Source organism: Peromyscus californicus, unplaced genomic scaffold (genome assembly GCF_007827085.1).
Source record: "Peromyscus californicus insignis strain IS unplaced genomic scaffold, ASM782708v3 Scaffold_4__1_contigs__length_199733344, whole genome shotgun sequence".
In the NCBI taxonomy this organism is placed as follows: domain Eukaryota; kingdom Metazoa; phylum Chordata; class Mammalia; order Rodentia; family Cricetidae; genus Peromyscus; species Peromyscus californicus.
The window spans coordinates 64,335,959-64,359,554 of NW_026294562.1; the positions used below are offsets into that span (position 1 = coordinate 64,335,959).

Consider the following 23,596-nt stretch of genomic DNA (forward strand, 5'->3'; position numbering starts at 1 on the left):
TCAGGCCTCGCCCCAAGCCTCTCCCCTACCCGCGCAAGTCCTCGTCCCAATTGCTCGAGCCTCAGGCCCCGCCCCCAGCCCCCTCGGTTCCGGAGCTTAAACAGCCGCCCTCCAGCGCACTCCGGCCTCAGGCCCCGCCCCTTCCCCACCCAGGCTCCGCCCTGCGCACGCGCCGCACGTGCCGCACGCGCCCCGCGTTCCTCCTCCACCTGCAAGCCCCGCCCCCCAGCCAATGGGCGCCGCCGCCGCGTGCGTCCCGCCCCGCCCCGCCCCTTGTCCCTCAGCCCCGCGTCGCCTGGCCTCAGAGCTGAGCAGGCTGCGGGTGGCCCTCGTATCTCTCGGTGACCGCCGCTGAGGCCTGCCGCAGTTGGGCTCGGACTCTGTTGCCGAGCCACCATGTCGCAGAGCGGGGAGGAGAACCTGCAGGGTGAGGCTGTGGGCCGAGGGGGACCGCGGGGGCGGCAGGGTCGCGGGCCGGGGTGCGGTGCTTAGAGGCCGCGATGCTGTGAGGTGCGGCCGGGGCTGGGCGATGAGCCTCGGTGCATCTTACAGACAGTCCCTTTACAGTCAGGCAGGGCCGAATCTTTCGTGGTCTGTCGTTCACACTGTCAGTCGTTCTGTGTCTTTACAGTCTCTTTAGTTCAGGCAAGCCTCGAACTCCCTGCGATCCTCTTTCTTCAGCTTCCTGAGTCAAGCTCACATTATTCAGGCCTTCCGCTTCCCCCACGCCTGGTTCAACATTGTCTAAGGGAGCCAGAGGTTTCAGGTTGAATTTTCAGTGCTTTGATTGAACTCGTTAGTATTTATGGTCATAGTGCCTCTCACTTTCCCTACTTGGTACCGGCTATGGAACCAGGTCTGGATGTGCGAGGTAAGAGCTCAACCACTGAGCAACACTACCAGTTTTCATTTTATGCTTTAAGACGTAGTGGCTTTGAACTTGGAACCCTCCTGCCTCAGCCTCTGGAGTAGCTGGGATGAACAGTTCGCGCCCGCCCACCTACCCCCCATCTTTATCCCTGGCTTGCTTTGTCATCTCTTCCTAATGGAAGAGGAGGATCTAAGGCTTCAGACCACTGTTACCTCTTAGAGTTAAAAGATTGTTATCTTGCCAGGTGGTGGTGTGATGGGGCACACCTTTAATCCCAGCACTCAGGAGGCAGAGGCACGCGGATCTCTGAGTTTGAGGCAGCCTGGTTTACAGAGCGAGAGTTCCAGGACAGCCCGGGCTATATGGAGAAACCTGGAGGCGGGCCGGGGTGGGGGTGGGGGGACACGACACGACAGAGAGAGTGTGGAAGAGCTACAAACAACAAAAAGTGGGGTAAAGTGCTTATAATTCTGCTCAGTAGGCTCACTGTAAGCAATGAAGTGATTTGTAGGTTTAGAAGATGGAAGCTAGGCTGGGTGTGGTGAGATGAGACGTCTAAAATCCCATTATGGTGAATCTTAGTCTTGACAAGTTCAAGGTTAGGCTGGACTACACAGCAATACCCTGTCTCACAAACAAACAACAAAAAGGCTCGCTTAGCACGCAGCCTTCACCAGACTAATAGCACTGAGCAGACAGCTGTTAGTTTTGCAAGGCCACCTTGAGTGGTATGTGCCATCATACATTTCTGAGAGCCACCCAGTGGGTCTGAGTTAAGAGCTCAGCCTTAATCCTAAGGACCCAAGAACTGGAGGAGGATCCTGTTGACCTTTGTATTCTCTGAAGCAAGAGTTCACAAAGTAAAATGAGCATGTAAATAAACATGAGAGAGCCATCTAAACCTTTAAAGTGAGTACTTTAACTTTTTTTTCTAAGACAGGGTCTCACTATTCCTGAACTGCCAGAACTCTGCCTCCCTAGTGCCGGGATTAAAGGCATGTGCTACCATACCCAACTTAGTGTGAAGATAGGTTTTTTTTCTTTTATTTTCGAGACATGGTTTGTGTAGCTCTGGGTGTCTGAGAACTTGTTGTGTAGACGAGGCTGTGTCAGAGATCTACCTGCCTCTGTCTACTGGAGTGCTGGAATCAAATCATACAACACCATGCTAGGTTGTGTTAAGAATTTTTAAAAAGCTTTTATTAAGATTTAGTGATCTGCATTTATTACTCTAAATAAGATTTTAGTACAACAGTTTAACCAGCCTAATACATTTTAGAATCTTTATTTTAAAACTACAACCTCATTAGAAAAAAATCTTGTAATTCAGGTTTTACTCCTTAATGTCCAACAGTTGCAGTTTCTCCTTTGATAGACTGTCTTTTCTCTTAAAAATGAGATCAAGGGATGTTTTATAACATTTGCTGTAAAGTCATGTTTGTAGTTATAGAGATTTTATTTCTAACACTGTTACTTAGGTTTCATCTCTGGAAGTTTCTGGGTACTCCTGAGAGGTCTCAGTTACCTTCTAATTCCTTGACATACACTTTAGACTGCTGAGTCATTGGCAAATCGAGGCTGTCATTTGTCATTTCAGGGGTTAAGATGATTTTTGTTTTTCTGCTTTGCTTATTCTATAAAAAGATGGTTACCGTGTGGAAACTCACGCTAAGGATTTGGGCCATTGTTTGGGGTGTACGTGCAGCCCGGCACTGGCTCACCGTCTAGCCCGGGGTAGGAGGGGTCATTTGAGTCACATGGCATATCTCAGCTGCCCTATGAAATGTGAATCCCAGCTTGGAGTCTGAGCTCCTCTGCCTGCCTGTTCTGCTCACTTCTTGTTTACTTCTGAGGCTGAGAGCTGTGGAAGCCTTGTTGGTAGGTGGGACAGCAAATATTCCCCTTAGCAACCTCTGGGACTAGTTTTTCTGAAGGTGTTACCCACAAAATGGATTGATTCTGTTCCTTTTAACCTCTGGTCCATCTTATTGAAAGGTGTTTAAAAGCAGGGCTGGCTTTTTCTTCTTTGTATGACTTCTGGCATGCAGGAGGGGACATAAGCTTCGTGATACTTCTGTGCTTTATTTGCTACCTCTCCCTGAAAGGCCCACTATATAGACTCTAACGTCTTCACTCAGCTGCCCTGTCTGCAACTGGTTCTGATAAGTGATTCTGTGATTACAGGCAGACTCAGGCAGGGTTGTATGATGAGAAAAACATTAGACTGAAGAGGTTCCTCCTAGGCTCTAGATGAATTCACCCCTGCAAATAGTCATACTGAGATCCAGAGGTTAAGTGAAAATAGGGATGACTACTTGAATTAAGGACAGGCCACAGATTGCTCAGTACCAGAGGGATACCTGAGGGCACCTGACTCAGGATGCATTAGACAGGCACTGCCTGGCAATAGGCAGAGAGACAAGTTCACTAGTTAGTCTTAGAAGCCAGTAGCTTAACCGGACATGATGCAAGCCTGTAATCCCAGCATTGGGAGATGGAGGGAGGAAGATCAGGAGTTTAAAGCCAGCCTGGCTACATGAAGCATGGTAAATAAAACAAGTGTGTGTGTGACAGAAAAGGAAGCCAGTAGCCTGGATTGTCTACCAGGCAGATTCTGTTCAGAATTATTTGCCAGCCAAGTCTCTTGATCCCCTCCTAAGTCAAGTGTTGAGACAGCAAAAATCACTTCTGGAGAAGACCTGTGTGATTTGGGAGCATTGCTTCCCTCAGACTTGGTGCTCCCTTGCTTGGCTTTCTTGGAATGCTATAGTACTTGCATCATTCTCCTCTGGCATTATATTTCTGTTTCGAGGTTGTGTGCCTGCCTGCTCCTCTCTGAGGACCTCTAGCTCTGGTTGGATGCTGTCTCTGCTCGAGCTTGTCAGCATATTTGCTTGAATTTCTAACTCTGTTTTCAAGTTGGGCTCAGTTTCTGGAAAACCATGGATTGAGTCCAGCCACTCCCAGGAAGTAGGGTGGCCTTGAGAATAGGGACTCTGTGTTTCCTCTACATGGGGATCTGTTGGCTGTAGTTACTGTTAGGCATTGACAATCTACAATTTTGCCTTGGGATATAGAGGGTAGTACACAGAGGGGATTCCCTTCCCTGGATTGTCATTATATAAGCAGCCTGGAAGGCAGGCGGGTAGAGCAGCCCTGTAATTTCAGTACTCTAGTGGCTAAGGTAGAGATAGCCATGCCGGGCGGTGGTGGCGCACGCCTTTAATCCCAGCACTCGGGAGGCAGAGGCCGGCGGATCTCTGTGAGTTCGAGGCCAGCCTGGGCTACCAAGTGAGTTGGCGCAAAGCTACACAGAGAAACCTTGTCTTGAAAAACAAAAACAAAACAAAAAAACAAACAAACAAACAAAAAAAAAAAAGGTAGAGATAGCCTTTTTGTTTAAAAATTTTTTTTGAGATGGTCTTGTATCCCAGGCTGGCCTTGAACTTAGTAAGTAGCCAAGGGTAACTTTAAACTTTTATTCTTCGCTCCACGTCTAGAGCACTTGGATTGCAGGCACATGCCAATACACCATTTATGTGGTGCCATAAAGTGACAGCTGTAAGTAAGCATGCTCTTCAAGTACTCTAGTCAGCTGAACTATACTCAAGGAGGATCCTAACTTGGATGGCTGACGTAGTTTCACTTCTGACCAAAAGCAGTTAGGAGAGGAAGGGTTAATTTGGCTTACTCTCCATTATTGAGGAAGTTGAGGGACCAGCTCAATGAAGCTAGTTACATCATATCCACAGTCAGGAGTGGAGCGGATTTGAGTGCACCCATGTTGCCTGCTTGCTAGTTTTCTATTTAGCTTTCTCTGACTTTTGAACTGTTCAGGACCCCTTGACTAGGGGCTGGATTGTCTTATATCAATTAAGACAATTAAGTGTTCCCTGGATAGACCCATAGGCCAACCTGATCTAAATAATTCCTCAGTTAGACTCACTTCCTATGAGGTTGGCAAGATAACTCAGCAGGTAAAGGTACTTGCTGCCAAACCTGTTGATCTGAGTTTGGTCCCTAGAAACCCACATAGTAGAAGGAAAAAACCAATTCTTGCAAGTTCAAATAAAATACTTTAAAAAGCCCTCTCCTCAGTTTCTAAGTTGTGTTAGGTTGACAAATTAAAACCAACTAACACAGTGGCCAGCCTGGTTTATGTAGTGAGATTCTGTCTCCAAAACCAAATGAGGGATTAGCGAGATTATAGCAGTTAAGAAGAGCACTTGTTCACAGCCGCCAATAACTTCAGTTCCAGGGGAGCTGATGCACTCTTCCAGCTTCCTTGAGCACCAGGCACATACATGGTGCACTAACATACATACAGGCAAACCACTCGTACATATAGAGTAAGAGCACTTTCTGCTTCTTAGGGAACTTGAGTTCACCTCCCAGCGGCTCTAGACGCAGGGGAATGTCAGTTGTACTTGCCTTGTGTCTTGTTGGTGTGGTTCAGAGAGGGGGAGAGAGGGGTGGAAAATGGAGATGAGGGCTTTGGGCCAGCAGCACTGCTCTTTCTGTGTTGACTGAGGAAATTGTTTGTTAAAAAGCAATCCTGGCTGGGCGGTGGTGGCATGGGCCTTTAACCCCAGCACTCGGGGGGCAGAGGCAGGCAGAACTCAGTGAGTTGGAGGCCAGCCTGGTCTACAGAGCAAGTTCTAGGACAAGCTCCAAAGCTACAGAGAAACCTTGTCTCAAAAAACCAAAAATGTTGTTAAGAAGCAATCCTGTGCTCTTTTCCTTTTAAAAACGCTTTAAATTTTATTTATTTATTTATTTATTTATTTATTTATTTATTTATTTATTTATTTATTTATTTATTTTCTTGCTTATATAGCCCAGGCTGGCCTTAAACTTGCCCTCAACTTCCAAGTGTTCTATTAGTATTATAGGTGCATACCCAACCTTTCCTGTTTAAAAAGATGGATGAATAACTGCAGGGTGTATGTAAATGAATAGAGTCTTCTCTGTTTTCCAGGACTTACACTTCCTATCCAGTCACAGGTTAATGATAAAACTCATTCCTTAGTAAATCATTCCTGGAGATGGAGCTTTTGGACCTAAGGCTTTTGCAGCAGATCATTCTAAATGGGAATTTTTTTCCCCCTCGAAGGTGCTGGGCCTCCTGATGATTTTTGAAAGCACTGGAAGACATGAATCTGTCTCTTTGACAGTCGTCCAGTGCTACCAGTGTGAGGACAGCAGGACCAGTACTCTGCTGCACTGTGATGAGCCCAAGTGAAGGGTCTTGTGCGGGGAACTGGCTTCCTCACAGACAGCAAAGGACTGGAGCTTGGGCTTGCTAGCTCCCGCAACTGTGACACAGCTGTGAGAAATGACTCCTGTATAAGTCTCCACAGAGTACTGTTACAATAGTATAGATCAGGACAGAGACAGGTGCTCCCTGTATTGTCAGTTACCCCTTGTGTAGTAACTACACACACATCTGGCTGTTGGCTCATTTCCTGACACAAGCTCCTAAACTTGTGGGATTTCCTGAGTATCTGGTTTTTGTTTTTATATTTGGAGATAGGTCTTCCATTATGCACCAGCCTGGCCTGAACTCCTGGTACTCCCAGTGCTGAGACTGACATGAAACAAATCTCTTAGCTAGGGGGAATTTATTTGATCCTGTTACTCAGGTCCATTTTGTAAGGAGCCCCTAAGATTATGCTAATGAGATGACTTACTGGGGACCCAGAATAGCTAGCCTCAGGCTACAGTTTGGTCACTAATAAGTTATCAGAGGGTGGAAATTTAGGGCCACTAGGGAGGGAGGGAGCTGGAGGATGGGCTGTTAAAAATATAAGAAACTGCCACTACAGCCCAGCTTTGAGTCAGAATGTTCATGGAGCTTTGGAGTTGGCAACAGGAAGGTGGTGTTCCCTGCCCTGTGTGTGTGCTTCATGTGGCTGCTTCTGAACTGTATCACAAACTAAGCAACATGTTTTCTTGGGTTCTGAGCTCTAACAAAGTATTAAATCTGATAAAGGGGTCTGTAGGGATCCTGAATGAGTCTTTTAGTTTTTGTTTTTTAAATTTGTAATTGAGCAGCAGTGTGGATAGCCTGTACTCTACTTGTGACTGGTGTCTGATATGCGGCATCCTTGTGGGTTTCAGCCTTTAATTTATGGGATTGGATACTAATTTTAGGAGATACTGTCGAAATCCTTGGACTCCTGATTGAAAGAGTCTGCATTTGCCATCAGGGGTGGGTGCTGGGAAGAAGGTAACAAAACCTCAAACATTTATGTTAGATACCAGAAAAGGTTTTTTCAGATAAAATTAATTCAGATAAAATTAAGCTTCATCAAATAAATTGGGACAGGCTCAGATTCTGAATACTAGATTGACCTAAACAAAAGGAACTGCCCATAGCTGAAACTATGTACCATTCAGTAGACTAGGCTTAGGAGCTTACACTGTAGTCCAGCATGGCTTTGAATTCAGAGTAACATTCTTGCCTTAGTGACTCAGAACTGCAGGGGTTCTAGGTATGAGCCACCATCCCTGGCTTCTGAGTGTCATCAGTCAGTGAAGGGAAGAAGGCCAGCAAAAGACATTAGAGTGTCTGGAATTGGAATGTGGGGATTTGCAGATCTCAGAGGGCACTGGGGCCTCTGCCTGTGTGCAGCTGCTGAGAGGCTCTGGACTCTGCCCTTCTCAGTTGGTGTTGTGCTTCATGTGGGCTAGACCTGCTTCTGCATGAGGCAATCTGAGAGGCTAATGAGGAAAATTGTGTTTATTTTCAGGTTTGGGTTGTATGATTTGTTAGCTTACTGAGAGGCTGTTGATGGTATAAACTATAAATCCAGCTTATTTTTGGGCCTTTGATTATTTTTTTTTTTTTCCTGATTGATGTGATATATTCTGCAACAAGTACACAGGCCAGGTTTCTGAGTGTTAAAACACCTCTTTTTGGTGTTCTGGAAAGTTGTATAGCTGTTTTTGCTCCCAGAGCACATGTATGTGTGTTTTGCTTTTGAGACTCACTGTGTACCTTTGGCTGGCCTGGAACTGGCTGGCCTCAAACTTGCAACAGTTCTGCTTCTTTGTCCTGAATTCTGGGATTGTAGGTATGCCCATCATGCCTGGCTTTTTAAGACGGAGTTTGTTGGTTTTAGAGGTCACATGTAGCACAGGGCGCAGGCTTCCTTAAACTGGTAGCTGAAGGTGGCCCTGAACTCATAAGTCCCATCTTTTTTGGATTATAGGTGTGTGACACCATGCATAATTCCTTTTTCTTTTTGGAGATGTGTGTGTGGGGTGGTTTAGAAACAAAGTCTCAATGTAGATGAAGCTGGCCTTGAACTTGAAGTGACTCTTGCCCTTTCCCTTCCTCCCTTTTGGTACTGGAGATTGAAACTAGGGCCTCTTACAAGCTCTACTTCCCCAACTCAGTGAGTTGATTAGAAGTGGTTCAATTTCCTCCCTCCCTCCCTCCCTCCCTCCCTCCCTCCCTCCCTCCCTCCCCCCCATGGGTGTGTGTGTGTGTGTGTGTGTGTGTGTGTGTGTGTGTGTGTGTGTGTGTGTGTGTGTGAGAGAGAGAGAGAGAGAGAGAGAGAGAGAGAGAGAGAGAGAGAGAGAGAGAGAGAGAGAATGAGAGACTGAGTTTCTCTGTGTAACAGTAGTACACCAGGCTGGCTTTAAACTCACAGAGATCCTCCTGCCTCTATCACCTGAGTGCTGGGATTAAAGGTGTGCCCCACCACTGCCTGGCCCATTTTTTGTTTTTCTAAGGTAGGGACTGTATATAGTCCTGGCTGTCCTTGAACTTGATGGGTAGACTAGGCTGGCCTCAAACAGAGATCCTCCTATCTCTGCCTCCCGAGTGTTAGAATTAAAGTCATGGACCACCATGCCCAGCCTACCTCTTAACTATTAAATGATTTTCTTTTTTGTTATTGCCTTGTGTGCATGCATGTGTTCATGCAACAGGCACCTTTACCCACTGAGCCATTTTAATGGCTCAACAAAAGATTTTCTATAAACAAATGGACTTGTGAATCAAAATAGAGAAATCAGCCTGGGCCCAGAATGAGGCCCGCACTTAAACATACACTCAGCTTCTGCCAAAGAAAGCACCAGGGGCCAGCAAGATAGAAGGGGCCTGCTGTCAAGCCTGACAACCTGAGTTCAATCCCCAGGGCCCAAATAATAGAAAGAGAGAACCCAACTGTTGCAGGTTGTTCTCTGACCTCCATTTGTATACCGTGCACAGGTGCCCACATATCTATATACAGACACTGAATAAATAGAAAGCAAGCAAGCACTATAGGGCGGTAAGCAGAGGCAGTCTGCAATAAAAGACGCCCCTGTTGCCAAACAGCATTCAAATCCAGGAGCATGAAAGTCAGACCAGTAATCAAGTGTTGGCACAGTGTGAAGTAGCACAAACTCATGCTGTGATTACGTGCTGGTTCAACTGCATCAGAAAGTAGTTTGTTAGCATTAATCTATTAAAACACTGCATTTCACCCAGTAACCCCATTCATTAGAGACATAGTAAAAATGACTATACAGACAGTTACAGGTGAGAGTGTGTGTGTGTGTGTGTGTGTGTGTGTGTGTGTGTGTGTGTGTGTGTACATACACACACACATAATTTATTTTTTAAAGATATATGGTGATATTTTATTTGTGCTGAAATGTGATTTTATTTGTATGTTAATAAATAAAATTGCCTGGGGATCAGAGCTAAGAGCAAGCCATTTAGCAGTGGTGGTGGCACACACCCTTTAATCCAATCACATGGCAGGCAGAGTCTCTGTGTGTTCAAGGACACAGCCAAGTGGTGACCCGAACCATAGAGACCTGGAGGTCTGTATAGACATGCAATGATGAGGAAGTCATGTGGTTGGGTTTAGAACCAATGAGAAGGCAGAACAGAAAGGCAATAAAAGACAGGACACAGGAAGAAGGTCTCTCAGGGGAAAGACAGCAGCGAGTGGAGTGGTAAGATAAGGTGGTCTTAGCTCTTGGCTACTGCTCTGATCTCTGGGCTTTTAACTCTTTATTTGGCTCTGTGTTTCTTATTTAATAAGACTGTTTAGAATTACATCTACAAAGATAGGATCTTTGTAGCACAAACTGATCTCAAGCTTGGCAGTCCTGCCTTAGCCTTGCTGAATATTTAAATGTGTACCACCATGTCCTGCTGAAAAATATGCACATGCACACACACAAACATTTGGCAGTACTGGGCCTTATGATTTCAAGGCAAGTACGCTGTCACTGAGCTACAGCACTAGCCCTTGTTTTTTTATGGCGAGACAGGGTTTCTCTGTGTAGCTTTGGAGCCTTTCCTTATCTTGCTTTATAGACCAGGCTGGCCTCAAACTCACAGAGATCCGCCTGGCTCTGCCACCCGAGTGCTGGGGTTAAAGGCGTGCGCCACTACCGCCTGGCTTAAAGTATTTTTTATAGATGCACTCAGCAGCCCAAACTGGAAGCAAGCCACTGATGTAACAGCACAAAGTGTTCTTTTATTTTTGTGGTGTTGGAGAACCAAACTGTACCCCTGGACTTCCATTTTTAATGTGTGTTATGCTGTACTTCTATAGTGTAAAAGATTTGTGTAAGTGAATACTTGAAAGGTAGATCCCTCTAGTGAGTGAAATGTAACCAGAAATTAACTATTCTGTTTCAAAACTCGCTAATCTGATTTCTGGTATAAATGCAGACCAACAGTCATAAATGTGAATTTCACAGAGCCTCAGGGCCATATGACCCTGGAATGTGAAAATAGTTTAAGTCTTTGGTAAGACATGTTGACCTATGCCTGTAACCCAGCTCACAGAAGGGGCCAGACCTCCAGTTCTTTGCCAGCCTAAACAAGACCCCCATCTTGGTCCTTGGTAAAGCAACAGGTTTGTAGAATACCTGCATGGAATAAAGGAATGTCAAGATACAGTGCAGTGTCTCAGCCTCAGGAACCTTGCCTACTGGACCTAAGGAGACCAGCAGACCAGAAATGCAAGTGTCTTAAGTGGGATTAAAGTAGGGCCTAGAGTGATGGCTCATCATGTGCCACCTTTGGGATTTCCTGGGAATGTGAGTGGGCAATGCATGCTCGTTCTCTCACTCTCTCTCTCCCTTTTTTTTTCTCTTTCTTTCTTGTTTTGGAAACAAGGTCTTACTATGTAGTCCTGGCTGGCCTTGAACTCAGAGTATCTGGACTAAGGTATACATCATCAAGTCCCATGAGTGGGCAGATTTCTAACTGCTCTTTTTGTTGTCTTCAGGTTCTTGGGTAGAACTGCACTTCAGCAATGGGAATGGGAGCAGTGTTCCAGCCTCTGTCTCTATTTATAATGGTGACATGGAAAAAATACTGCTGGATGCCCAGCATGAATCTGGACGAAGTAGCTCCAAGAGTTCTCACTGTGACAGGTAGGTTTTCTGGATGTCTCTTACAGTGTTGATGTTCCTAGCAGATGAATAATCACAGTTGTGCATGCTTTTGTGAGTGGGCCTCCAGGTCTAAGGCCACATTTGGGAATAACTTCAGCAGCAATTCTGGTCTGCTGGGAGGGAGTGATCTGGGGCTTAGTCTGGAGGGAACATATTAATTAAACCTAGGGACAAATAACAAAGTCCATTAATATACCCCCCCCCCCCTTTGAATCTGTTCACTGTGAATACTGACTCTGAGCAGTTTCCTTCATGCCCCCCAGCTGGCTTGTTTCCTAGGTAGCACTACTAGGGCTTGAATCCAAGGTGTGTGGCTGAGAGTCAGTGATCGAAGGTCAGATGCTTCTGAGGGCTATGCAACAGATCATGCAGAAGGGTGGAGCTTCCCTCAGAACTGTCTAGCTGGTTCCTGTATGCTCATTTGAAAAGACTAAGGAATTGTTTGGCCTGGTCTGGTGTTAGGCAGAAGGGAAGAGGCATGCTATTGAGGGCCCTCTCCATCCCCGTTATTGAGGCATTAGCCCTGCTTGGAATTTATGCTTTTTATGACAGAATTAACATGCTGCTCTGTTTTGTCCATTTCCTAATCAAGCCCACCTCGCTCCCAGACACCACAAGATACCAACAGAGCTGAAATAGACACCCACAGCTTTGGAGAGAAAAACAGCACTCTGGTAAGCCATAGATAGGAGGATGCTATAAGGTTTAGCACATCATCAGTCTGGTGACTTTTGCATAATCTCTCTCTCTCTCTCTCTCTCTCTTACACACACACATACACACATACACACACATACACACACCCCACTACCTTTGCTCCCCCTTAGTTTTTGAGAAAGGGTCTCTCATTGAACACGGAGTTCACCAGTTTGGTTAGACAAGCTGGCAAGTGAGCCCTAGTGATATTCCTACCTCTGCCTCCCAGGGCTGAGATTACAGAACTGTTCCACTGTGCCTGTCATTTTACAGGAGTGTTGGGGATCTGTGTTTTTCAAGTTTTTATTTATGCATATATGTATGTCTGTGTGAGAGAATGCTACATATATGCAGGTATCCTCTGGACATGAAGTTATTGACAGTTATAAGCTGCCTGGTGTGGGTGGTGGGAACCAAATTCAAGACCTATGCATGAACAGCAGCATTTTGTTGTTGTTTCTCTGTGTAGTTTTGGTGCCTGTCCTGGTTCTCGCTCTGTAGACCAGGCTGGCCTCGAACTCACAGAGATCCGCCTGGGTCTGCCTCCCGAGTGCTGGGGCTAAAGGTGTGCACCACCACTGTCCAGCTTTAATAGAGTTTTTAAAAAATTATTTTAAATTGTGTCTGTCTATGTCTGTATGGTATGTGCGCATGACTGCAGGTGTCCAGAAGCCAAAGGCATTGGATCCCCTGGAACTGGAATTATGGGCAGGAGTCAGCCATCTGGTCTGGGTGCTGGGAACCAAATTTGGGTCCTCTGGAAGATCAGCAAGTACTCTTAACCACTGGGCCATCTTCCTAGCCCTACACAGCTTATATTTTTAAAACTGTCTTTTAAAAATTAGTTAATTTATTGGGAAATCCACTTTGCTAGTGCTGAACTGGTTATAGGTGTGTACAGCTACACTTGGCTTTTGTAGCTTTTGTAGTGAGTGTGGGACTAGAACCTGGGACCTTGTGCATGCTGGGCAAGCATTCTGCAAACTGAGCTACTTCCCAGTCCATGAGCTCACTTTTCTAACATTAACAGAAACTTAATGAGCTTTATATACAATGTCCTTAGCATTATTGTAGATAGAGCCTGTCTTAGTCAGTGTTCTATTTTCGTGAAGAGACACCTTGATCACAGTAACTTTTTATAAAAGACAGCATTTAATTTGGGCTTGCTTATAGTTTCAGAGGTTTAGTCCATTCTCATTATGGCAGGAAGCATGCAGACATGGTGCTGGAGAAGTAGCTGAAAGTTCTACATCTGGATCTGTAAGCAGCAGGAAGAGGAAGAACTATGGGTCTGGCCTGGGCTTTTGAAACCCACACCCACACCTAGTGACATACTTCCTCCAACAAGACCACACCTACTCCAACAAGACCACCTCTCCTAATCCCTCCCAAATAGTGGCATTCCTTGATGACTAGGCATTCAAACATGAGCCTGTGGGGGGCCATTCTTAATTAAACCACCACAGAACCTCAGAGTGAGACATGTAGATGGATTATTGCTTAAGCTGACTGTTCTTATCCATACCATTTCTATGTAGTAGTTTGAGGCAGTGGAATCTTGCTCATTTTTATCTGGTAGTGCATAATGTTAAATATGGTGAAGACGAATAACATCTGTAATAGTTCAGCAGCTCTCTTAGGAAGCAAGGTCTCTACTAAAAGCATTGTTTCCTCCTGTGCCAATTTTTACCAGTATCCCATCACCAGAAACCGACTGTCTTTACCTCTAGCCTAGGCTTTCTTCAGGGAACTCTGTTTGGCCCCAATCTGGGCTCCAAAAGCTTTTGGAACTCACTCAACCTACTATACACTTGAGTGCATGTCCACTTTTGGAGCAGTCATATTTTTAAATTTTTGTATTATTTTAAATACCTTCCACCCCCCACGTAAGTACTCAGTTCCAGAATTTTAAGAATGCAAGAGAAAATTTCCTATTATCTCCTATTTTGAAGACCATTTTAATTAGTATTTTGTGCTGTTACATAATTTTTAAAATGTAGCTGAAATTGTAGTCTGCTTTTTCTCAAAAGCATCTTTTAAACTAGCTTGTTATAATATTCCACTTACTTAGCCACACCTATTTGACTCATTTTAGAATGTTCTCATTTTCTTCTGCTAGAATAGGTTCTGGTGTTATCTAGGCCTCATGGCATTACAACAATGTTTCTAGTATTCTGAGGTGGGGTCTTTCCTACTCTATAGCTTAGGCTGTACTTCAGCTTCCCCTAGCCCTAGCACTCCCAAGTGCAGAGACAAAGGCACGTGCCACCGAACCCTGTTGATGTGGTGTTGGGAATGGAACACCCAGGACTGTTTGTACATGGTAGGCAGGTGCTTACCATGTTGCTGACTCAGCTACATCTCCAGCCCCTAAACCTACTACATTAGCAGATTGAGTAGGACTTGGACAAAGTGGGCGTGTCCATAAAGGACAGCTTGTGTGAGACAAGACTAGGTAACTGTACACTGGGGGAAAGGGAATAATCAGATATTCTAGGATCTTTTGGATACTAGATATGAATTGATGTTGATTCCAGGAGACCCCAAGAAACATTGTGCTAGTTAAAGTAGGTGTTTATGGTGGCAATTAATGGATTTTTGGCTGAAGTCTGACTCAGAGTAGGTCCAGTGGTACCTGAGTTCATCCTGTGGTTATTTCCCCAGTCCCAGAATGTTTACTTGGGATAGATATACTTAGAAGTTGGCAGAATTCTTTTTTTTTAAAGTTTTATTTTTTTAATTAATTATTGGGGTTTTCCCTGCATATATGTCTTTATGAGTGTGTCAGATCCCCTGGAACTGGAGTTACAGTTGTGAACTCTTGGCAGAATTCTTACATTGGTTCCCTGACTTGTAGAGTGAGAGCTGTTATGGTTGGAAAGACTAAATGAAGGCCTTTCAAGTTGCCTCTGCCAGGGAAAATAGTGAATCAGAAGTGGACAGCTACAACATTACAACCCCTTTCTGAGACAACCCTGAAAGACAACGCCAGAGAAGGGAAATCTTCACAGTGGGCAAAAAACTTTGGGCAGTATACATGGTCATACATTGTGTTTCGAAAGAGAAACGACCGTTTACTGAATTCATAGGCTGTAGCCAATGGATTGGCTGGATGGTCAGGAGTTTGGAAAGAACATTACTTGAAAATTGGTGAGAAGGACATCTCAGGAAGGAGTATGTGTTACAGATTTCTCCAGATGGGAAAAGGATGTGAAAATACTTAGGTTCCATGTAAATGCTCATTGAAAGGTGACTTTAGCTGAAGAGGAGTTCAGTAATCAAGTAGATAGGATGACCCATTCTATGGAGAGTCAGTCTCTTTCCAGAGCCATTCCCATCGTTGCCCAGTGGGCCCATGAACAAAGTGGCCAAGGTGGCAGAGATGGCAGTTATGTGTGGGCTCGGCAACATGAATTGCCACTCACCAAGGCTGACTGGCTACAGCTTCTGCTGAGTGCCAGATGTGCCAACAGCAGAGACCAACACTGAGCCCTAGACATGGATGGCACTGTCAGAGATCTAGTGGCAGGTTGACTACATGAACCACTTTCGCCATGGAAAGGACAACACTTTGTCCTTCCTGGAGTAGATTTTTATTCTAGTCATGGATTTGCCTTTCTTCTTGCACATAATGCTTCTGCCAAACCCACCATCAGTGGACTTACAGAATGCTTATCCACTGTATTCTACACAGCATTGCTTCTGACCAAAAAAATTCACTTCACAGCCAGACAACTGTGACAGTAGGCCCATGATCATGGAATCCACTGGCATTACCATGTTCCCCACCACCTGAAGCAGCTGGCCTGATAGATGGATTAACCTTCTGTAGACACAGGGCCAATTAGGTTTCAGCAGCCTGGAGGGCATGCAAGGTTCTCCAGAAGGTGGTATACCCTTTAAATCAGTGCCTAGTATATGGTACAGTTTCTTCTATAACCAGGATCTATGGATCCAAAAATCAAGGGGTGGAAAAGAGAGTAGTTCCCATGGTTACTCCTAGGGAATTTTTTTTCTTCTTGTTCTGTGACCTTAAGTTCTGCTGGTCTAGAATTTTTTTTTTTTTTTTGGGTGATGGTGGTGGGCGATTCTGCCAGGAGACACAGCAAACATTCCATTGAACTGGAAGCTCATTTTGTGATCCTCTTAAGCCAAGAGAGGCAAAATTCCAAGGCTAAGAAAGGAATAAAAGTGTTGGGAAGGGTGATTGATCCAGATTAGCAGGGGGAAATTGGATTGCTTTTCCACAGTGGAAGAAACATGTCTAGGATGCAGGGGATCCTTTAGAGCTACCATGTCCTGTGATTGAAGTCAATGGGGAACTACAGCAGTTTAATCTAGGCAGGATGACAAAGGGCACAGACTCTTCAGGAATGAAGGTATGGGTCACCCCCCCTCCCCCCAGGAAAAGAACCAAGATTCCCCGACATACTTGCTGAAGGTGGAGGAAATACAGAATGGGTAGTAGAGGAAGGTAGTTCTAAATTTCAGCTGCTAAGGCCATGTGACCAGTTGTAGAAATGAGGACTATAATTGACATGAATGTTTCTGTCATGTTTTGTTAAAAATGTGTTTACAGATATTTGTGTTTCCTTTACTTGATTTAGTTATCATACAATGTAAGTTAAGAGAAAGTCAGTGGTTATCATATTTTAGTTTGAGATGCTAAGAATGTCCCTCAAAGGACATTACTGCCTAAATGTCTAAATTTATAATGCATTTGCAGTTGTACATGGGATAGTTAATACCATGTTAGGTGTAGTTATGGCCTGGTTATTGTTTTCATTTGGAAATTAAGCATGGCATAAGGAGATAGGATTGTGTGTTAAGTTGAAAGGGGTGAAATTGTGATGACTATTCTTGGTTGTCAATTTGACAAATCTAGAATTAACTAAAACCCAAATGACTGGGCATAGCTGGGAGGGATTTTTTCTTAATTAAATCATTGGAAGTTGCAAGACCCACTTTGAAGTTGGAAGATAAACCTTTCATCTAGATCTTTGAGGTGGGAAGATCCACCTTTAATCTGGACCACACCTTCTCCTGGCAGTCTATAGAAAGGCCTCAACAAGGACATAAGAGACTATGGGTACTCTGTGGTGTGAATGTGGGAAGCTCACTTGTTTTATTAATACTTTTCCTTAGTCTGAGGAAGATTATATCGAGAGAAGAAGAGAAGTTGAAAGCATCTTGAAGAAAAACTCAGATTGGATATGGGATTGGTCAAGTCGGCCAGAAAATATTCCCCCCAAGTAAGTGTTTTCAGTATCATGGGCTCTTCCCTTGACAAGAGGACATATTGACTGGTAGTTTCTTTACACCCCAGGGAGTTCCTTTTTAAACACCCGAAGCGCACAACTACTCTCAGCATGAGAAACACAAGCGTTATGAAGAAGGGAGGCATTTTCTCAGCAGACTTCCTGAAGGTTTTTCTTCCATCTCTGTTGCTGTCTCACCTGCTGGCCATTGGACTGGGGTAAGTGATGCTTCTGTGAGTGCTAGCAGGGTAGGCCTTGGCAATTGTAGACCCCAGAATAGATGTTCTCATTGGTTATTGAGAGAGAGAGAGAGAGAGAGAGAGAGAGAGAGAGAGAGAGAGAGAGAGAGAGAGAGAGAGATGAGAGAGATGAGAGATAGATAGATATATCATAGCTTGGTGCATTTTCACAAACTTACTTCCAAGTCGCTGTTATGTCATGAAGTACAGAAACTGTGCTGTGAAAGGCCCTTGCCCCTTTATCCACCATGTCTTACACAGGAGTTCTCATGTTCAGTCTTTCTTGTGCCACCTCTATAGTGGGTGGATGGTTCTGTTGAATTCTTGGCAATAGTGGAATAAATAAGGCCTCCAAGCTTTCTGCTTTTGTATCAAGTTTAGACTAAAATAGACCAGGGAATAGAACTGTGGATTCTCTAGATGAGACCAGTGCTGAAGAGCCAGAGCAGGCTACCAAGAGGACACTAGGGACTGGGACAAATGGATTCCCAGTTGGTCTCACAAGGGTGAGATTAGGCTTCATTCTTCCTGTCTACCTCCTGAATGCTGGGATTATGGGCATGTGCCACCACATTCAATTTATATGGCCCTGGGGTTAAACTGAGGGCTTCATAGATGGTGGCTAAGCACTCTGCCAAGTGAACTACATCCCCAGCCCTTACTTTCTTTAGGCCTGCTGCTACCCTCTCCTCTATCCATGTGGGGATGATTTCACAAGACCATATATAAAGACAGTGTGGTATGGCTTTGAGTTATCGGAATGGCCTGGATGGCACTGTGGGCTTCTGGCCTCCGGTTAGTTGGGGATATGTTTTGGGTTGAAGGCTCTGTGGGTTGAAAGCTCTGTTGTCTGCTTATTCTTTTCCCCCCAAAGGCTGTTCATGTGGTTTATGACACCTGGTCTGTTTCATGTTTGATCTGTTGGGATTTTGTGGGTCTCAGGTACATCCAATTCCAGTCCTCACTGCCCTTAACTCCTGTACTGCAGACCCACAGATGTATGGACCCTCCTGTAGAAATGGCTTCCTGGATGCCAGAGGCTCCTGAGCTTGCTGGACTGGAACCCTATCTGCCTTCATCCCTTCCCCATGTGTAGTTCTCTCCTGGTACTTGGTCTCATGGTCAGGTGCATCCAATCACCTGGAACTTTTCTCAGAACTAACAAGTAGTAGGGTTCAGTGGCACTTGGGAGTCAGAGGCAGGGATCTCTGAATTCCAGGCCAGCCAGGGTTACTCACTGAGACCTTGTCTCAAAAAACAAAAACAGAACAGAACCAGCAAGGCGTGTGGATAGGGTCTAGGAATCTACATGTTCAGTACCCAAGCTGAGTTTCTCTTCAGGAAATCATTTCTGCATCCAGCTCCTACCTACTGTCTCTGTCCTGCATCCTTCCCAGTCTTAGAGCTTGATGGTGCCACCCTACCCAAGATCTCTTAGCAACTTTCAGTCTTTTGAGATGAAAGCTACCCTCCTTAGTTCCAGATAGCTCACTGCCCACAGAATTATTTCTCCCAACTCTGCACAGACCTGGCCAGCTGGAATTCTTCCTGTCTCCTTTCCTAGACTTCACTCCCCTCTACTTGACTGGGGAAGGGAGGCATCATTACTTATTCCTTGGTTGGGCTTTGATGTTAGTAGTGATGAACTAACTGGATGTGAAGCCGCCTCTCTTGGCATGCAGCTGTGTAGCTCATTTTGCACACTGAAGGAACTGCGAAGCTCCATAGTGATAACATTTGTGGTTGTTTTGTACTTTGTGTGTATGTGTGTGGGCGGGGCAGTCCTGGGGTTTAAACCTGTGTGTTAAGGCCCTTATAGGTACTTTGTCATTGAGTTTCAATCCCTGCTGTTATATTAGTTTCTTCTTTTTGTACTTTCAGTCTTTTGTGCCATGAGAATATAATTGAAAAAAACCCCCAAAATTAAATTTTAATTTAAGAAAAATTAGACCAATATGAAATACATATTTGATGACTAAAACACTTGATAAAGATTACAGATAATCATACTTTATTAAGTATAAGGTGGTTAGTTCCCTTCTGCAAGCTGTAATCACAGTGACCTGCCCTGAGAATTGTGAGACCTGACTGACTGCCATTCCTTTTCTGTCTAGGATCTACATTGGAAGGCGTCTGACAACGTCCACTAGCACCTTTTGATGAAGAACTGGAGCTGACTTTTGTTCACACAGTGAGGATTCATGTCTGAGCTGTGACAGATAACTGAAGAACTAGCATGATCCTTGGGTGTCTGCACTATGTGTGTGTATTTGTTCTGTAAATGCAGTGTTCCTGATTTAGTTAGACAGAATAGACTAATATCATGACCTATAATTATACCTATGGGATCAATTAATAATAAGCATGTCAGACTGATACCTATTGTAGCATTTATTAGTAAATTTTCTTTGAATATTAGATATAAATAGTATAAATAATTTTAATATAGTAGCAATGGTGTATTTAAAAATGATCTATAATTGTAATCCAGTTAAGACACTTTACACTTCAAAAGAATGAGTAAGTGATTATTAAAATGATTAAAGGGTTTGTCCCAAAAGAATATTGTGGCCTTATAATCCTATTACATAGTAGAAAATACAAATGTAGTTAATTAAACAGGTGTGTCTGTAAAGACCTCTTACTATGTGAATTAAACAGCCAGGCGAAGCTAAAATTATCCACAAACCCCACTGTGCAGCCTCATTGTCTGCCATCACCGCCTTGGGTTGTCAGTTTTGTTGCTGGCACCTTCACCACTCTCCTGCATTTAATCCCATTGTTTGTAGTTAAATTTTGTGTGCTTTTAAAATCAGCTGTATTGTAAGCAAATCTGTCTTACTTTAAAAGACTGGAAATGAAAAGAAAATACATCTTTGCCAAATCCTTTGGAGATTACTGGATTTGCATATGGGTTAATCAGTATCCAGAGCTTCTGTTAATCCAGGCATATTGTCAGTCTTCCTCTTTTCCATAGCATGTTTTTGAAAGGCTGCCTCCTTGACATGCTGTATATATCCATATATATAAAAACATGTACTTGTTTCATTGTCCCACACTTAACTCAGGTGAGTTCAATAAAAGTAACATTTTAACAGTCTTTTGTTTATATTTAAATGATTACTGGAAATAGCTTTCATTTGGAGAAAGATGGTGGGATGGTATCTCTTTTTTTGAAATATTATTACTTTGTAGCTCTGGATGACCTGGAACTCAGAGATCTGCCTGCCTCTGCTTCCCAAGTACTAGAATTAAAGGCAAGCAGCATCACACTTGGCTCCTGAATATTTTATTTTTATTTAAATGGTACACTAGCATATGAGTGCACTGCCCTTTGAGGCCAGAAAAGGGCACTGGATTCCCCTGGAGCTGGAGTTGGTTGTGAGTCACCCTATAGGGGTGCTGGAAACTGAACCATCTCTCCTGCGGCACCCTCCTACTGCCCTTTTTTTTTTTTTTTTTTTTTTCTTTTTAACCCATAGTTGCAAAAGGGCAGTTTTCTCATGCTTCAGCCTTCAGGCAGAATGACAGAAATCTATTTCCAAATGGCTTTAGTGAAAAGATTTTCTTTTCTTTTTTCTTTGCGATAGGAACTCTTTATATAGACCAGGCTGGTCTTGAATTCGAGATTTGCCTTCTGAGTGCTGGGATTAAAGGTGTGAGCTACCTTGCCCTGCACGCCTTTATGCTTCTAGTCTAGGTATGTATGTTTGTTTTGTGAGACAGTTACTAAGTAATCTAGATTGGCCTGGGGCTCTAGAATCATTCTGTCTCTGGGATCACAGGCTTGTCCCACCACAATCAGCCTGCTTATATAAAAAAATGACTGCCTGGGGGATTGAGAGCTGGCTCAGTGGTTGAGAGCACTGGCTGCTCTTCCTGAGAACCTGGGCTTCATTTCCAGCACCCACATGGGTGGTTCACAACCATGTATAACTCCAGTCCTAGGTCTGATGCCCCTCTTCGAGCCTTTGCAGGCACCAGACACAGAAGTCTTACACAGATATGTATGCAGGCAAAACACTCATACATCTAAATATAATTACTACTGTTCAGTTACTGAATAACAAATTTGAAATGTAGCAAAATCCAGTCGTTTTGACTTGAGAGAAACTGCTTTGGCCACTAATTAATGCAGTTGATGATGCAGAACTATACTGACCCGCAGGTTTGAGCTAACATAGTGTAGAATGTGACATGGCAGAAGTGCAGATGGTTACAACTGTGGAGAAGACCTGGGGCAGTACCCTAAAAACCCAGGGCAGGCTGGAGGGATGTTCAGTGGTTAAGAGCACTGGTATAGAACTCTAGCTAGGAGATCTGACACCTTGGATCTTCATGCATGTGGTATATTTCAAAGATCTGGAAAGAAAAAAAAGAAAAAAGCAAAAGCAACAACAACAAAAACCCCATCAAGAAGCTAACATAAGCACTTTGTTTTGAATTGCCAGAACTTTCCCCTGAAGACCTTAAGAATTGCAAAATAAGCTCATGCCTCCCTCTAATTCCAGCACTTGTAAGCTGAGGCGGAAGGACCACAACATTGAGGCCAGTCTGGCGTAGCAGGCCTTTTTGGACCACCAGACCCCAAATTATGACACAGAGACTTATTAGTTATGAATGCTTAGCTTTATTTTATGCTTGTCCCACTAGCTCTTATGACTTAATTTAACCTGTTTCTCTTCATCTATGTTTTGCCTCGGGGCTTTTGACCTTTCGTTTTCTATGTCCAACTTTCCTGCTTCCTCCATGGCTAGCTGGCTGGTGGCTGGCTCTCCCTCTCTCCTTTGAGCCTAGATTCCCCCTACTTATTCTCTCTGCCAGCTCTGCCTATCCTTCTACTGTCTAGCTATTGGCCATTCAGCTCTTTATTAGACTAGTCAGATACCTTAGGCAAGGTGAAACAGCAACACATCTTCACATAGTTAAACAAATGCAGCACAAACAAATGCAACACACCTTTACATAGTTAATATTCTCTTACGGTCTGGTCTACATAGGAAAGTGCTATTAAACAGGTTCAAAATAAATAAGCACAAGAATATGAACATATTTAAGCTTCTGAGGTACCTGTGTAGGATGAAGAGGCTGGTTCACAAAGCCATGGCACAAGGAGCATGCTGCTAAGATAGAAGGAACTGATTGATTCCTGGGACACAGCAAATAGAACATGAAAAATGCAAGCAAAACATGACTGTTCAAAGGGTGCTGAAGATGAAGGTTTGATCTAGGAAATCTGATAGTTCTAAAGCAGGTCTACTCTGTAGTTTCTGATGGGTGTGTATGTTCCCTCCCTGGAACTCTGGAGAGGTTGATGGCTAGGACAAGGACAAAGTGATGTAGCCTAGTTCCTGGGTCCATCCAGATCTAATGCAGGCAGCTGCTACTTTTCTATTGGGCACTTTCTCTTGGACCCCAGGCTCTATACTGGGAAGAAGCCAAACTGCCCAGTGGACAGGCCTCCCTGTAAGTCAAAGGCTGGGAAGCTTGCTGACCAGCTCACCCTGCTGCCACATTCTGACAGTCTTCTGGCTCCAGCTAATGCCACCTGGAGTTGAGCCCACAGTACTGCTCAACCCAAAAGAAATACTCATCTTGAGAAAAGAGCTGAAGACAGTGGAGCCCGCTTCCTCATTTGTGTAAAAATCTGAGATGAATAAGCCAGAAGTGAATGGGATGTGACAGTCATAGGAGGCAGTGAGTGGTGGGTGGAGTGGGTGGATAGGAAGGAGTAGGAGGGGGAAGGGCAGACATAAGTACACAAGGGCACTTCACTAAATTACAAGTGAAGCGCAAAAGCATGCTGTCGGAGGAGCTGGGAGACAAGCAGGAGCCCAGTAGCTGGCAAGTAGTGTCTGGACTAGAGCCTACAAGGACATCATAGTAAACAGGTGTTTCCTTGCTTGAGTAAAGTTCGCACTGTGAAACTAGGTTGTGTATATTAATACTGAGTAAAAAAGTAAGTTAAGGCACCTGGGACACAGTGGCACTAAGCCGTAGGTCCTACATTTAGTGTCATACTCTGATGAGAAAAGCCTGGCTCACTGAGGAAGTCAGTAATCAGAGGAAGATAAGTCTGGAACTTGCCAGGAAGGAAGAGCTCAGACAGCAGCCACTGA

At 44.3% G+C, this 23,596-nt stretch overlaps 1 protein-coding gene across 1 annotated transcript; it reads left to right on the forward strand.

Moving 5' to 3' along the window:
* The first annotated feature begins 264 nt into the window (after positions 1-264).
* On the forward strand, positions 265-20,574 carry Bnip3 (BCL2 interacting protein 3). Its single transcript, XM_052713417.1, has 6 exons — positions 265-427; positions 11,116-11,263; positions 11,877-11,958; positions 17,126-17,232; positions 17,307-17,456; positions 19,592-20,574. The coding sequence occupies exons 1-6, from the start codon at positions 397-399 to the stop codon at positions 19,635-19,637; spliced, it is 564 nt and encodes a 187-aa protein (XP_052569377.1). The 5' UTR covers positions 265-396; the 3' UTR covers positions 19,638-20,574.
* Positions 20,575-23,596: the final 3,022 nt, after the last annotated feature.

Excerpts from the sequence above, each read along its gene's own strand:
- Bnip3 (XM_052713417.1), top strand. The coding sequence starts at position 397 with ATGTCGCAGAGCGGGGAGGAGAACCTGCAGG. Across the intron at positions 11,264-11,876 it reads AAGAGTTCTCACTGTGACAG|CCCACCTCGCTCCCAGACAC; the intron begins GTAGGTTTTCTG and ends TTCCTAATCAAG. Across the intron at positions 17,457-19,591 it reads CTGCTGGCCATTGGACTGGG|GATCTACATTGGAAGGCGTC; the intron begins GTAAGTGATGCT and ends TTTTCTGTCTAG.